This window comes from Parasteatoda tepidariorum, chromosome 1 (genome assembly GCF_982258835.1).
Source record: "Parasteatoda tepidariorum strain Cologne lab strain chromosome 1, Ptep-v5.0, whole genome shotgun sequence".
NCBI lineage: Eukaryota > Metazoa > Arthropoda > Arachnida > Araneae > Theridiidae > Parasteatoda > Parasteatoda tepidariorum.
This window is the reverse complement of record NC_141755.1, coordinates 1311381-1328575: the sequence shown is the minus strand read 5'-3', so window position 1 is coordinate 1328575 and position 17195 is coordinate 1311381. Positions and strand designations below refer to the sequence as shown.

Sequence of the window (17195 nt, the reverse complement as noted above, 5' to 3'; positions counted from 1 at the left end):
TTGAAAACTGAACACATCCCATAACTAAAAAGTTCAGTGCAAGGGGGTGAAAATTCAGAAAAAATTTTGATTTTATTTAACTGTACAACATACATTTATTTGACCTAGACAACTAAATTACGGAGATATAAGTAACAGTCTTAGAAAGTATTGGTGAAGGTGTGGAAGAAAAAAACGAACAACCTTAGAAAGTCTCCTGCCTTTGGGCAGCAAATTCAATTATAACAACAAACAAGCAAATTATAACAACGCGAACAAGGGATTTACAGATTTCGCCAATTCGAAGTTAACGGGAAAAAATATAATCATTATTTTCCATTGCCAGCACATAACTTTAAAGCTAATTCCCATAAATGTCCTTAAGAATATAACGAAAAATAAACGGGCCTCCATTCTATAAATAAAAAAAATTCAATATTTTAATTACGTAAAAATGTACAGTTATAATAGATCAATTAAAAATGCTGATCGAACAGTTGATAGATAAATATGCACAGAGGAAGATGATGATGCTATTATTGAGTTGTTGACAAGGAGACGTGATAAGATCGCTGACATGGTATGTCAACGTTGAACTTTCAAACACAAATAAACTTTCAGATAGTATTCTGGTAAACATGTTATTTTATAATTAGTCATTTTTTCACATGCATATCGATAAATTCGCACACTATTTCAAATCTGTGAATTAGAAATATAGAAGAATGAGGAAGAGCGCACGCTAAAATAGAGCTTCGTAATTACAAAATATTTAAGTACCTAGAAAAATATTTTTATAATTTATAAGGCAGTCTTGTGCAAATATTAAATGTTCTGTGTTTAAGTAAATATTTAATACTGCGCAAGAAGCAGCATAAAACTATTAAAAATGACAACTTATTAATTTTAATTAAAATTAATTCCCTTATCAAACGTACCTATCAGCTAATCCTAGCGGATACATTTAGCAATAAATAGATGAAGTTACTAATTTATTTAAATTACTATAAGCTAAAATTGTCTAGCGTGATAAAATAAATTTAATTTACTACATTAGCTTGATTTATTAGAAGATACCTTTTAAAAAAAGAAAATTCTAACTTACAAATGGAGTCTAAAATTATGACCGAATTATTTTAAAACGTCTGGATTTTTAATTAAAATAATATCTTCTGCAAACTAATAAAAGAGGATTTTTTTCCCCCTTTAATCTTCCGCTGAAAAAATGATATAAAGAAAAGGGGCGATTTTTTCAATAAATACTCGATGACCCATAATAATTAGTTAAATTTGAAAAATATTTTTAAATCTCTGTAATTATTTGTAAATATGGTCTTTCAGGTGAAAATGATTTATTAAGAAACCCGTAATGAATAAAAGGATTTTCTAACTAAAGTTAAGACAAGACAATGGTGTGCAAAAAAGACGAGGGAAGAAAGAAAAACACATCAGGCATTCAATTGTGGAAAAACGAATGAATCAAAAACTTGTTATATTATTATTTATGATTTCGTGAACATGATTTCCAAACAAATATAAAGAAGTTTCAGGACATTAAAATACTGAAGAGAAAGATTACCTATAAAATTCAAATATTCATTTTTACAAGTAATCTCTCATTATTAATTTCTTCCCATCCGTAGAAAATGTGTTAAAATGAATTAAAAAATATGGATTTTTATAAACAAACGCATTCCCTCCTCTTTTAGTGATCCTTTTTTCAGAGCATTTGATCGAGGAATTAGTTCAGGGTTTGAGTTGTACGCCACCACAATAAGATAAACTACTAAGTAAGAGAAGTGAAGAACATAAAATGCGAGATTATTTTCAGATGCATTGCAGAAGTCTCAATCATATTTCACTAAGTGACGGTATTTTATACAAAAAGGATTCATTAAACTCAACACATATGAAATGTCAGCTTCTATATTGAATTTCCGAACGAACATTTGTTGAATCTGAATAGTAATAATAGAACTGTTATTTCATAAAGATATTTGGATTATTTTCACATATGGCAATGTGAAGGGTGCATAGTTGAAGGCAAAGCACATAAATTTGTTACATAACTACGTTTCTAGATGTTTGAAATAGAAGTACATTAAAAAAAATAATGTATAGGCGCGCAGTTAAAAAGTTTAAAAAAAATGACATTCAGCTTTAATATATCACTGAAGGAAAAAATAAATAAATGAATGAACAAATAAAAATTCGTTACAACCTATGTATGATAGGATTAAGAACAGGTACTGTTTAAAACAAAATTTATGCGTGATATATTTTACTACAATACTTTAGCTTTCATATCAGAAGTTACGACGCAAGATTTATCATAATCTGTTTCATATTATATTAAAATTCTAATAAATTATATAATACAACCAAGGATAATTAATGCAAATAAATTATCGCCTAGATGTGTGTGAACAATATTAATATAAGTACTTGGAGGGGCTACTTGCATCCTGCAGAGCATCATTGAACTGTTAATCTCATGACGCGCTTTCTTCACTGCAAAACAATGGCTTATTCGTGATGAATGTGCTGTTTGTGACATCGACTTTTTTAGGTTTGTAATTTTTATTCCAACTTACAATATTGATGTCTGTGATATATAAACATATAAAAAAATTATTTTAATTCGGTTTAATAGACATTTATGTAATATTCTAATTCCTTTTTGTTATATTATTCCAATTGTTTTAATCTAAATTATATGAAACACTCACGCGTATCTTAATTGAGACAGTGTATATTTTGTATTGTGCATGAATAAAACTAAACAACGTGAATAGAGAGCAATGTATGGCACAAAAATGGGCATGTAAACAAAAAAGTTCTTTATCGTAAAAACATGCACAGATAAAAAAAAATAATACTAGGAAAAAAAAATCTGAATAGTATAGATATTACGAGAGAAATGCATGAACTAATTTCATGGTGTCGTTTTAGAAAAAGTGCCACCATTCATACAAATTTAGACTGAGACATTGTATTGAATAAGCGAGCTCGTTATACGAAGCGATCCCAAATGAAAGCTGTTTCACGGGTTCAGGGGTTGTAGTTTCCTATTAGGATTTGATAAACAGCAAAAAAAGATGTTTTTCACAAACTAACTTACACAACTTTAGTAACTACTTATACACTATCAGTCTTGGCAGAAATATTTTTAAGAAATCAGCTATAGAAGATTCATAAGAAAACAAACCTGATACTTTTATCTTAAGCTATTATTAACACGGGGTAAAAATATAAAATGTATTCATTATTATATAGATAAGCTGAACATTTTTTTAAACATGTTTTACGAAGTTTCATAATGTAATAAGCCTAAAAATATCGGACAGACAAGAAGATAATGAAATAATGTACGTTGAAAATTGCCGAACGACATTTGCAGATCCTTTATTTTAATTTGCCTACGCATATATACATGCTGTTTTTCATCAATACATAAGAGGTTGCAGATTACGCTTTCTGTTTCACTTATTGAGACATATTATTTTGAAGCATCGCGAAAGTAAATGTGTAATTCATTTAGATAATCAAAAGTAATTCACAAGGAAAAAAAAAGAATGGAAAAAATGAATTTATAACAACAACAAAAATATCGAATTGTGAGAACAAAATCCCAAACCATATAAATAAGAATACAATTTTTAACAAGCATTGTTTACACCAAGAAATTTAATGTATACCATTATGGTAAACATGCAAAAAACTTAAAATGCATTCAGGTGGAAGTAATGTTGCACATTTCTGAACTAATCTTCAAGAAACCTTCAATTGTAAAAAGAAACAAATTCGCTTTTTCCAGAAAGACATTGATTCCACGGATATTTGCAATAAAACAGAAGGTAATAAAATAGAAAAAGAGCTACAAATCATTCATTTTTTCACCAACAAATCGCATCATGAAACGCTGTAACCACGATTTTTATTTCAAAATTCCGTGGAATGAGTTTTTTATGCTTCCGCTCATCGAAGAATTTTAGTCTGTTGGTTGAGTAACTTCCTTTTCAATAATCGCTGATGAATTTTATCATTTGTTTCAATCTCATTAGCTATTCAAATGGTGACCAAGAGGAAGAAAACACATGTAGATTGCATCATGGCTTGTAATAAGCAAAAAAGAAAAATGATAATTACTTATATATTTAAATAACTTTATCTGATTTCGAGAGAAAAATCTAGTCGAGAAGAAATAATGACATAAGATATTAGGATTAAATTGCATCTTGAAAAGAAAGGGGGGGGGGATAATTACATGATATTGACAATAAGTTCTTTTTCTTTGCAAGAATTTAGATTAAAACTCACATCTATCATCTAAAAACACATTAATCAATTAATTTTAATTGCGTAAACGGGCAAAAAAAAGTACAAAAAAAAATTTTTTAATAACATTTTTGTTAGAAAATTATTTAAAATTTATTTACCCACATTAAAACTTTCAACTATATTAACTTTTATAATAATTTTCGTTAATCTGGAAAGTTTTTTTTCTCCCTTTTATAAGCCGGCTTTAGCGGAATTCAGACTATTTGGTTTCAATTCTCCAGTTTCATTAAGGGTTTTTTAAGAGAAAAACCAATATTTTTTATAGTTCTACTTTAAACGTCACACAGTAAACCTCTTCCATCTGAGAAAAATAAAAAATTAATTAAACTAAAAACATTTAGATTACTTTTTTAAATGTTAAAACTACTATAAGACCATACGTTTAATTGAACATAAGTTGTTTAAAAATAAGTTTTATAGCGCATTATGTATTATCTAAGAACAAAACACAGCTCATTATGGTGGCTAGGTGGAATAAAAAAATTAATTTAAAACAATGTTAATGGTGCATGCCATAAAATTATTAGTTGTATTTAGATGATCCTTTAGATATCGCCAATCATTACTAATCTGCTTATGCTGTGAATACCAATATAATAGAAATAATCAAATATAAGGAATGTTTGAATTAAAATAATATGTTTTTAGGTTAGGAAAAGCGAAATTGATATCTCTGAAGCTAATTACAATTCAAAGATAAAAAGTAAGTAATTTAAGCTAATTACATTCAATCACGTGGACTTCAACTGATGTAAAGAATAAAACAATTTGTTTTCCCTCAAGAATAAATCAACATTCGCCAAAGATGCTTAAAATTAAAATAGAAACCTTTTACATTCGATTTTTTTTTAAACTAATGCGCCAATACATAAAATTAGATAATTTTTTCATTTAAATAATTAATTTATAAAATTAAAGAATTTGTCTAAATAATTGTAGAATCAATAATTTGTTCTTGGTCAATAAAAACTCAATATTTGTGCAATATACTAAACTACTTTTCTCATCAAAAAGGATCAATCTTTTCTATTTTATTTTATTTTATAACCGGCGTTGAAGAGCCGGCTCGATTCTGAATTTACAACTATCACTGTACAACTCCGTAACGTTGTCATTTTGAATCCATCTCAGAAGACTTGTGAACTCTTGGATCAAGCCTATTGGGATAAACTAGCCTTCGTGGAAGGCTTCTTGGTGGGACTAATCCACATTTACATGGATATGAAAATCTATCACAGTCAGCCAGACCACAAGGAGAATATAAGAATTTTACGTCAGCACTGTGGTTGGTGCGGGAGCTAGGATTCGCATCAACCCCGCTACCGCTAGGATTCGAAACTGTGTCACCTAGGATAATGCTATTACCGTATGGGATAATGATCGTGGCATACAGGATTTTTATTTTATAAATCTGGTAAGCATTTTGTAAGCAACATTATTAATCCTATACTTACAATCGTTTTTCCACATGATTTTGTAAAAATCTGTTCAATTGCTTACCAGAGGCTATATTACAGTAGAAAAAATGTAATCCACTGTGCATGATGAAAAGATTTCTACACATGTCATAAAGAAGTTTTGTATGATTAAATTTGAACGGCTCATTTTAAAATCAACCTGAATGGTAGCCTGTAATGCTGCTCAGACTTACTTGTGCACTCCTTACTGCCGGATGTTGCAGGCATAATAAATAAAAAGTAAAATAAATAAAACAATGAATCTGGGTTGGGTTCCGATTAAAAGCCCTCAAGAGTGAGTCCGAGATCAACTCTCATAAAAATAACACGACTTTAGCCAGAGCTCAACGTGAGCTTATGCGGAATTCTCCCGATTACAAGATTCATATACTTCCATACTACTTTCAAACAAAACGAGTGTACAAAAATCTGTTTGAATCAGTTATTAAATAAAGGATAAAACTGTCAAGCGAAATATATTAGGAGTGTTCCCCTGATCCGTATTCAAGTAATGTAAAATGTTTATATTTTGTTTAGCCATTTTCTTACACTAATATTAGTTTTATAATTTTAGGCTGAAGAAATATTGATCTCGAACTACTAAACGTGAGCTCATCTCTAATACAAAACCTAAAATGAGAAAATTATCTAAAAAATCTACAGAAGAAAGCAAACAGTCGGACCGGTTCCTTAAAAACGTGTCATTAGATCTTCTAATTTACGTCTGGCGCAACGTCTATACACTTGCACCTACCGCGAAACCTTGTGATTAAAATACCGAAATGATGGTACATCAATAAACATGAGACAGTTGATGGGAAACACCTTGTAAGGGCCTTGGAACGGTAAAAAGTAATCCATATAAATAATATGCTATTATTTCTGCCTATTCGTTTTTTTTTTTAATAACTTATCCACTTTTATATTATTTTGCGTCATTTTAATATCTCATTGCTATACACACTAAATTTAAAAAAAAGTGGGTGTCGGCAAATTGCTATCGTAACCTTTTACAATAAAATTCTTTACAAATTATTTAACTTTAGGCTGGTTATCAATTGAAAAGCGAATAGCTAAATAGAGACACGATGGCTAAGGGGATTGAGCGTTCGATATGAATTCTGCTCCCGGCTCGCACCGACCACAATGCTGCCATAAATTATCCTCAGTCATAGACGGATAAAGGGTTAAAATCGCCCTGCCGTAGGGCTAACCTAGATACTTTTCTGTGGTTTTCCTCTTCGTGTAACGTAAATGCGGGTTAGTTCCATACTAAAATCCTCAACGAAGGATAATTTATCCTAATGTTTGATACAGGAGTTCCCTTGTCTTTTTGTTTGGCTTCGGAGGCAATGGTGTAAAACATTGATAGTCATCAACTCCGAATTGGGTCAGCTGTTCAACGCTGGTTATAAAGTGAAATATAAACTAAGCGAATAATGAAAAAGCTACGAAGTTAAAAATAATTCAAATGATCTGACACTTAAGTTATGACGATTTCAGATAACCTCAAACGAGGGTGTCATTTGAAATTCCCTTAAAAAGTGAAAATTATTATACGTTATTTATAACACAAGCTGCTTGGTTTTGTAGTTGAAGAAAGGGTTAGTATGAATAAATTATATTTCATAATACAATTTATTCACATTTTTCATACTATAAGATTTATAAAAGGTAAACCGACTTTATATAAAAAAATTTAAAAAACCACAGGTAGAACTATAAAATATTACTTCAATTGCAAAATACTGAAAAGCAATTGATATAGGTAAGAATCTGTAAGGGAGAAATAAGGAGAAAAATAATCTTAAGTAGAGGAGGTTTTTCCAAGAAATCAAAGTCAGGTGGAGTAAAGTCAATATACTGCACACACCATTTTTACCGCAAAAATCCCAATCAGTATCCCAACAGCTGTAAGAAGAGACTGCTTCCTTTTAAATAACATCCTGTGAACACCACGCCTCTCATTAACAATCATGCCAAAAACATGGCAAGAAAAATGCACTCTTTTTAAGTGAGATTTTAAAAGGAAAAGGAAATGCACCTACAGGTTTTCCGTTTTTTCGATGAAAATAATGAAAGAAAATTATTTTGATATCAATTTAATTTTTAAAAAAAAACAAAAAATTTATGTCTTCAACTAAAAACGTGACGTGTTATACACAGGAATAAAGATGGAAATTGAAGAGCTTCGTGGAAGAATAAGTGATGTTTAAAATTGTTCAGGGAACACTCAAGCGTTCTAGTTTAAAAATACTTTTGTGATCAGCCGCAGTTATAGAAATATTCCGGGCTTATTGAGAAAAGTCCTGGCTTTTGCGAGATAACGAAAATAGGGAACTGTTTTAGTGAAAAATCCCTTCCTATATTTTTGAATCTATTATTGCCGTACACTTGAGTATTTTCTACTAGAGTGCTGCTTTTGTGAACATGAAAAAACATTTTTTTGTGAAAACACAGAAATTATATCTTTTAAGGAGTTATAGTTTTAAAATTATAAAATTAAAATGGTCATTGACTCCATTTTATAGTAAATTCTATTTTCAAAATAAAAAATATGAAAGATGCGTTACTGACTAGGATTTACAGCGACAATAAAAAAATTTATTTGCATTGATTAATACCTTTAATCAGAACAAGAAAAATTTCTCATTTAATATTTTAATTTTAAACAATTAATGCAACAAGCAAGCAATATTAACTCTAAAAAGATAAATGTCAAGCATTCATATTATTTTGCTGAAATTATTGAATGAAATCTAATAAAGATACACATTATTAACTATTTATTAAATATGAAATCAATAACATAAATTGACTATAAAATGATTTTAATATTTGTATAAAATATACAATTGTTGTATTTAAAAACTTTAGTATTTTACATTAAATTCGGAATTTTAAGTAAATAATGCCAAGACAACATTTAATAAAATTATGTAACATACTGCGGATTCATAATAAAACAAGTAAGAAAAAAACATTTTAAAAATCGTTACCAAATAGAATACTTAGAAGAAAGGGGGGGGGCATTATTTTACCAACACACCCTAAGTCAGTAATTCTCAACCTTTTTTTTGTTGCGGCACACTTTTAACGATTTCGAAATTTGACGGCACACAATGAAAAAAATTAGATTAAAAGCTGTTTAATTACCTATTTTACACTGTGTTAAATAGTTTGTGATAATAATTTTGAATGTGAACTAAAATAATATATACTACAAAAGCAAATTTATTAAGGGATTAATTATTTCTTTCAACCAATTTTTCATTAGTTAGTAACAGTTATTTATTTTTTGCTAGTTATTAATTGTTAGCTTGCTTTCTATAGTAAATAACTGTTAGTTTTTTTTGCATTAACTGTTATTTTTTTGTGATTTCTTGTTAACTAGTTCTTTTGCTAATTATTAATTGTTAGCTTAATTTTTGTAAGTTATCCTTTGTTAATTTGTTTATTAATTGCGCAGCTTACTTTAGTGATTAGCTCTTATAACATTTTTTAAAATTGTGTGTCATATATAATTTAAACACTTCCATCTTATTTTATTATTGTCAGAGACAAGACAAAGATGTTCACGTGGTTAAAGCGTGGAAAAATTACAAGAAGTATATATAAATTTTTCTTTAATTTAAACTTTACTCATCATAAAAAAAGCATTATAATTTTTATTGTATCATTTCTAATATTTGGCGGCACATTTTAGGAATTCGGCGGCACACGAAAGTGCCGCGGCACAGTGGTTGAGAATCACTGCCCTAAGTGTTGACGAAGGAAACAGGAAATAAAAGAATTGAACCACTAGTTCCGCAGTTACACCTGTTTGCTCGCACGCGTTCATATACCTGAACTATAACTACAACATTACAATTTTGACGTTTCTTAATTAAAAAATCAGGTTTCAATCCAGACTTTTTATGAAAGATTTTGTTTTAAATAAAATTATGAAAAATTGGCTCATGATTTTGTGAATCGAAAATTAACGTTACACCTGGCTCTTCCAGCTAGGGTCCGTCCTGTTTTTGTCGATTTATGAAAATAGTATCCGCTGTTTATAATTTTGTAAAAAACCACAAAAAAACATTTGATTTTCAATAAGCTGTTTTTGAACCATGAAAAAAAAATACAAAATGACTCCAAACAATGTAAAAATTATAATAAAAACACACAAAAAATAAAAATAATAAATACACATAACTTAATTTTTTAAAAAATGCTATTACACTAGAAATACGTCGGAGATGTAAGTTTTTTAAAAAAATATTTGCAAAAAAGAACAAAATGCACATGCACACACAAAAAACAACAATTCAACTTCAAAGAAATCAGTTTCCAGGAATCCCTTTTTCCTGTTTCTTCTTTTTTTTCTGCTTTGTTAATCTTCTTTTAACTTATTTAAACGAACATCGGTCATACAAATTATTTACAAAATAATGAAATCAATACAAAATAATTTTAACCCTATAACCCCAGATCAGTTATAAAATATTTCGTAGCTCAAATAGGTCAGTTTGTAGGTAGGGGACAAGGCTAAAAAATAAAGTAGGAAGAAGGCGGTTGAGTAAGTCCTTCACACATGAATGGGCGAACAGCCGCGGAAAATAAAAAAAGTTGCTTCAGGGATATTCTCTGAGGCTATAGTGTGGAGGAAATGAAAAAATAAAAACTCATCGTTGTTCGGTCTTTCTTTTAAAAAGGATGCCGATGAGCGTTGATTGACAAGAAGTACCTGGACACAACTTCTTAAAATTCTTTCGTAGTATTTATTTAATCTGGGTAAATGAAGTCGTCAATGCTATTAAAAGTATTGGGTATCAAGGAGTTTCTTCTCTTCTTTCACTCATTAAGGAAGGCATGACAGGTAATAATAATTTACGACAGCAACAAATCGTGATTAACGTTTTGTTGCTGTTGTTGCTGTAACTGTTGAATAATTAACCACTTATTATATAGAACTAATGGAAATAGGAATTACCGGAAATATGAGGGCTGAATCGACTTACTATACGAGCAATCTTCGCATTTCAAAACTATTTAAACTATATTATTCTCATAAAAGAAGATATCATTTCTATATGATACATGTTTCTATAGGCAGTGCGGAAAAAAAAAATATAGAAAATACTCTTTAAATATTTTTTGACCTAATAGATTAAGAAAAAAAGAGGTAATCTTTACGGTTCGTCAAGGGTTTGGTACCCATCAAAAATATATGAATTTGCGCTGACGGTAATTTACTCTGAGTGGGAAAATAAGTTTTCATACTAATCTACAATTATCCAATTTAAAAATAATGCTAGAAAATTTGAATTATATATATAATTAACATATAAATAATATTATATTGCATGCTAATAAACATTCAAATTAACATAGATAATTTAAAATGGTGAACTCTATCATTTGAAAGAACTTTCAAATAGTTTGCGAAACGCAAAAAATGTAAACGTTTACTAAAATTACATTTCTTAGGTTATTTAACCGATTTCGTTCAAATTTCAGGATTTGTTACTTATAATAAAATTTAAGAAGATAAATCAGGATTCAAAAATTTTTCTCTATTTTTATCTAAATAAATAAACTAAATTTTTTTTTAAAAATTACCTTCGAACGTGAAATTATATTTGAATAATCAAGTTTTATGAATGGATACAAAAATTTTTTGATTCAAACACTTTCTAGAAATATAGCAAAAAATAGATAAATAAATTTTAACACTATAAGGCAACACGGACTTTTATTCGTTCACTTAAAAGTAGTATTGAGATCTTTAAGATTGCGATTATCTCCATGTAATAGAGGTAAAAATAAAATTTGGAGATAAAAGTTTATTATTATTATAATTTTTTTAATTTTAGTATGCGATTTTGTAACTTAATTATCGTCTAACTCTGCACCATTAAGCGTATCTTAAATTGGAATCTCGTCAATCCAAGACTGCTTTATTTTCATAAAAATTCAATTACTTGAAAATAAATAAAAAGTTATTCAAAACGTTTTGGAATTTTGCATTTTTAATTAATAAATACTGTATGCATATTGAAAATATTTTTAGAAACATTATCACATTAAAAATAATAAATATCACAGAAGGGGGAAAAAAACAATATGGAATAGACATGAAAATGACTCATTGGCTCTCAAAAATAGATTAAAAAAAATATTACAATGAACAAAAGCGTACTTATACAGTTAAGTGTATGGATGTAGACTCCAACAATGAGACTCATTTTCGTGTAATAAAAACAAAAATGACATCCTCAAAACAAAAAGAACGGATTCGACTACGTGAAAAAATATTTAGATGCAACATTGAACACGTGCGATAATGAAACAAACAAGTGCTAATACCGTTCATCAATGGACGATATTTTCAAGAATAATGTTCGAAAGAGGCGTCCAATACCTTTAAATTACAAAACAATGGACAGATATCAAGATGAAGCGATAAAATTCCAGTGATAAAAGTCACTCATGACAACAAACACTTCCTTTAAAAAAAAAAATTCCGAACTTGGAAACTAAAGATAAAGGCCAAAGGTTTGATATCTACCCGAGTGCACCTATCTTATGAAGGCCGCCTCCAACACCGGAAGGTAATTTTCTCCATCCAGTAAGTTTTGAATAGTTCTGGTTCCAATGTCAACGAACCAAAATGTAAGAAACAGCTTCTCAACGACTGAACCCTCCTCACCTATTGATCACGATTATGTGTGAGGTTTCCGATTCATTCATCAAAAATGGAGGAATTCCACAACAAGCGTGGATTAAATCATTTAAATACTGGGACAAATAGGAGGTAAAAAATGCTTGCATAAGTTATTGATTTTTAAGCACATGTTCAAAGATCAAAAGAAGAATACATAACATAATGACGGTTAGAACGTATGCTATCAAGGCATAAGTGCCTGGAAAGGTGATAAATGGTTAAAGGTAGTTTATTTATTCACAAATAGTGCTACAAAACTAATTCAAAAATTAAGATTTAATAAGTGATAGGACACGCTCTTAACCTGAAAAGTGTTAAACAGGTTTTCTTACGAGTTATATAAAAAGATAAAAATCTGTTTGATTCCGTTATGAGTGAAAAAAAAAAGTTTGTATAAACAATTTATAAATATACAATGCCGTGATCCGAAAATAACATAATTTCAAATAATGTATCTATTTTGCCCTTTACGCTCACATTCAAACACCTCATCGGGTTCTTACAAAAAATAATAATAATAAAGATCTTGAGGTCGAGCGGGCTCAGATTAAAAAATTTTAAGCTCAAGTGAACCCGATCTAAAAGGGAACCCGAGATCCTCTCTATCACTAATCCCTATCAAGTTGCCTTACAATCATGGGGTAGAAAACCCTCTAAAATGTGATAACTCTAGGTAAGAAGCCCCGTGTGATTTTTATGAAATGAAGGCTAGTTTTCCCCTGTGCTTTGCATCAACAGAAGCATTAAAATACTACTATTCCATCATCACTGGTTATATACTTAACGATAATAAATAGGAATGAACTGAATAGAAATAACTCAACCACCTTATTGTTATAAAAGAAGAAACAAACACAATGTCAGTGAGAAATAGATTATTCATCTAACTACTGGTTTTGTATTCAAAAATGTATGAAACTGCTCATGACGAAGGCAAAATATATCAAAAGAATAAACAACACGTTGACCTTAAAGGGTTTCTAATTTGATTAATTCCATCTAAAAAAAAATAATACAGAGGGAAGAGCTAAATATTCACAACATAACTTCAGTCACCAAACATGCATTATTTATTTATCTTCTTATTAATATTTAAATTATATAGGATAAATACCTAGTTTTCTATTTATTCAAGTATTAATAACGACACTGTTATTTGCCTTTTTTCTCTCGATATAGTAGGGGAGAGTGGGGTCAATTGTAACATTTTTTACTTAACTATTTTTAACTAACGAAAAATCCAATATATTATTAGTATTAATTGACAGACGAGTAAAGAAGACTATCCTCTACTAGAAAAAAAAATACCTTATTTCAAATGTTATTATATTAGTTATTAACAATTTTTGACAGTCGTGCACTTGTTACAATTGTCCCCACTTACGGGGTCAATTGTAACAGTTCATAAATTCAACTGAAACATAGTTAATTATACATATTATCATAGCTGTGATATATTGTTTTATTGATCAAAATAGTAGTGATATTTTAGGAGTAAAAATAATAATGAGCAGAGACCTAAACGGTTAAACTTTTAACTTTAAGGGGTCAAGAATTTTAATTTATGCTGTGAAAGGTGACAAATAAAATAATGCACATGCAACATAATATAAATGATATAGGAAACTATTGGTGGTTCTTAAAGAGTTAAGTAATGGTTTGCAAATATAAGATTATTTATTTTCAGCTGTTACAATCGTTCCTTTACTTATTGTTACAATAGTCCCCAAGACGCCATTTCAGCTTCATTTGTTAAAAACAATGCTAGTTAATTAACAAAACTAATCTTTTTCTTTTTTGAAATGTTAGTTAAGGTGTCCACTTACATATTCGGTTAATAATTTTTATTTGTTTAAACAAAATTAATTTGTTACAATGTAATATTCTAATACCAAAAAAAGTACTTACGTAGCGTGAAAATATCTTTTGTGATGTAACTCTTTCAAAAGTACATAAAAATGGTTGCCAGCAGGGGTGTACATGTAGATTTATTAAATACACCTTGTGCGCCACCTAGGAACCAAATCTAGAACCCGACACTCGAAATTTTTGCTCTGTTACAATCGTACCCTGTTACAATTGACCCCACTCTCCCCTACTCTTCTGTTTAATTTTCAGTCACAATTCACGTGAAGTACTCTTTCATACATATCTCATAGGTAAATGAAATAGTATAATTCCAGTTAACTGATTGTTTCTATTTTAAAAGTAACTAATTTATATTAATTAAGGTTTCGTTGATGTTTATTGAGTCTATTCAATAATCTTTTTTTCGAAATTTTGAAATGTTGAGCTTAAACAGTTTTAAATAATTATGGATTTTAGATCCATTTATAATCATTTGTACGAAATAAATATAAAAAACTGTTTATTTTAGTTTTTCTATTCTAAAAGAAAAAAGCTTTACTAAAGTTAACAGAAAGTACTATTTTATTTACTTTTTTGTATAATATTAGACAAATACAGAGTTACAAAACCATTTTGAAACAACAAAAATGGAATGAATGATTATTAAAGAGAAACATTAAAGTTTGCACAAAATTAATATTTCAGTATTTTTCATTTATTTATTTTTTTATTTTTTATAATCCGGATCGTTAGACTAAGTATTTATGAGGCTGTTTAACTTAACATTAAATCAAAGAAAACTCGACATTCTCATATTTTCAAAAAATATGCTAAAATTCATATATTGAATAATTGCCACTGTATCATTTTTATTAACTTTTATACAAATCGATAAAATTTAATAAATCTCTAGTGAAAAAAGAACAATATCGATCAGTCTAAATTTGTCAAAATTATAGATATATAAAATTTTTAAGGTAGAAAAAAATATATATTTTCAAATTGAAAAAAAAGTTTTGTACGTTTCGCCTTCTCTTTTAGAAATAAAAATTTGTAGCATATTTTCAACTTTCATAAAGGGTTTTCTAATTATAATATAAGAGTCTCTTTCATTTTTAAATAAGTCTTTGAGCCACGTTTATTTAATTAATATTTATATTAAGGAAAATATCCTTTAAACATTTAAAACAAATCAAATGTTATTATTTCACATTTTGGGATTTTAGTTATTTTTCTAAGTTTATTGAAATTAGTTAGAAAAACAGTTATAAAATTTCTTATTATATATTGCTAATTAGGTATGTTTTTTTTTCTCAATTTATTAGTGGCTGCAAGATTAAAGCGGCATATTGTAAATTCAAGAGCCACATTAGCCAACCGAACCTCCTAAATGTAATTGAAATAGAGGTTATATAATTTGTTGTACAGCAATAATTCGTAGGTTTCGTAAGACCTTGAAGTTAATTTTAGCATAGTTTGACCGACACTACAGAGGTACAAAGTCCAAGTCGAGTGAATTTTGAAACAAATGAATGATGCAAATTACGCAAGAATTCACACTTTAAACAACAACAAAAAAGTTATAAGGTACATATGAGTAAGCCATTCATTCTAAATAACCGAAGTCAACGATTTGAAACAAAACCTCAGAGAGTATGAACAATGCTTGTAAACTAACGAGACGGAGAGAGATTTCTGAGAAAGATATACCTGTGGCATCATGAATCTTTATTCAATGATAATCTTTGTTTCAAATGCAACTACACTTACCTTTTTCAAGTGCTTGTTGACCCATTTGGTGAAGGTTTTCTTCTGTATGGCATCACGTTCATCTATAAATGGAAAAAGAATAAGTCTCATCATTAACACGCGACAAATTCAATACAAAATATCAATTTTATAATTTTTTGTTTTCATTGACGCGTTATGAATGAAAATGAGGACACTCAATTAGGAAGACGAATAATAATTTTCTTTTTACCCATTCATATTATAAATTAGACCCGCCGAATTGCCTTATTGGTATGTATGTCGAAATGATCAATGGTCTTAGAATGACTTTTGCTGAACAATTGTATAGTTGAATTAAAAAACGGATGTATTGATAAATACTTATAAGTAATTTTTTTAAAGAAATTAATTTCTGCATGAGTTTTTAGTTCAAATCATAAATAACAATGCTAAAATTTTTAAGCAAAGGCAAAAACTCTATATCATTGCGGCTAACTTATACGAATTGGGCGAAAGATAAGATTAGCCAAATTTATGCTATTCGATTCAATTCTTAGATTTATAAATTTCGTTTAAAATAATTTTGGACATCCTATTATGAAAAAAATTAAGTCTACTTAACCTCCAGAGACTTTAATTGACAGAAGAAAAGGCGATTTTTACTTAATAAATATGTTGCTTAGAAAAGTAAGTAAAGTCATTAATGAGATTAAAATAATTTCAATAACTAAATTATTTTGAATTATTGAATAAAAAAAAGATTCATTTTAATCTTCAGCATTTGTTTAGCAGGATATTTTTATAGTGTGTTTCTTCATATTTTGTTTACGAAGCAAAATCAACACTTAAAATAATAAGATATTTATTTATATGCCATAAAACTGCCTAAAATGATGCTTGAATTTAATTTCTTACCTTTCTTATAATTTTTCAGTGTAATTAAAAAATTTTAGCCAACGAGGGTAAAACAAATTATTTTTACATATATAACCGCTTTATAAAGCCATAGAAATATAAAGCCCCCCCCCCCCCCAAAAAAAAAAACAATTGTAAAATTTCATTTTTCAAAACATAAAACGATAGCAAATGTGGTCCAATATATTTCACGCTAGGCTTCAAAAGGATATATA

The 17195-nt window shown here is 28.7% G+C and overlaps 1 protein-coding gene across 6 annotated transcripts in view; it reads right to left on the bottom strand.

Annotated features, from left to right (window-relative positions):
• shot (dystonin-like protein short stop) overlaps positions 1-17195 on the bottom strand; it is a 245124-nt gene that overhangs the window by 140158 nt on the left and 87771 nt on the right. For all 6 annotated transcript variants that reach the window (XM_016051216.4, XM_071180282.2, XM_043046522.3 and 3 more), the window contains exon 2: positions 16105-16166. In XM_016051216.4, coding sequence (XP_015906702.3) covers positions 16105-16166 — 62 coding nt within the window. The remainder of the gene's footprint in view (positions 1-16104; positions 16167-17195) is intronic.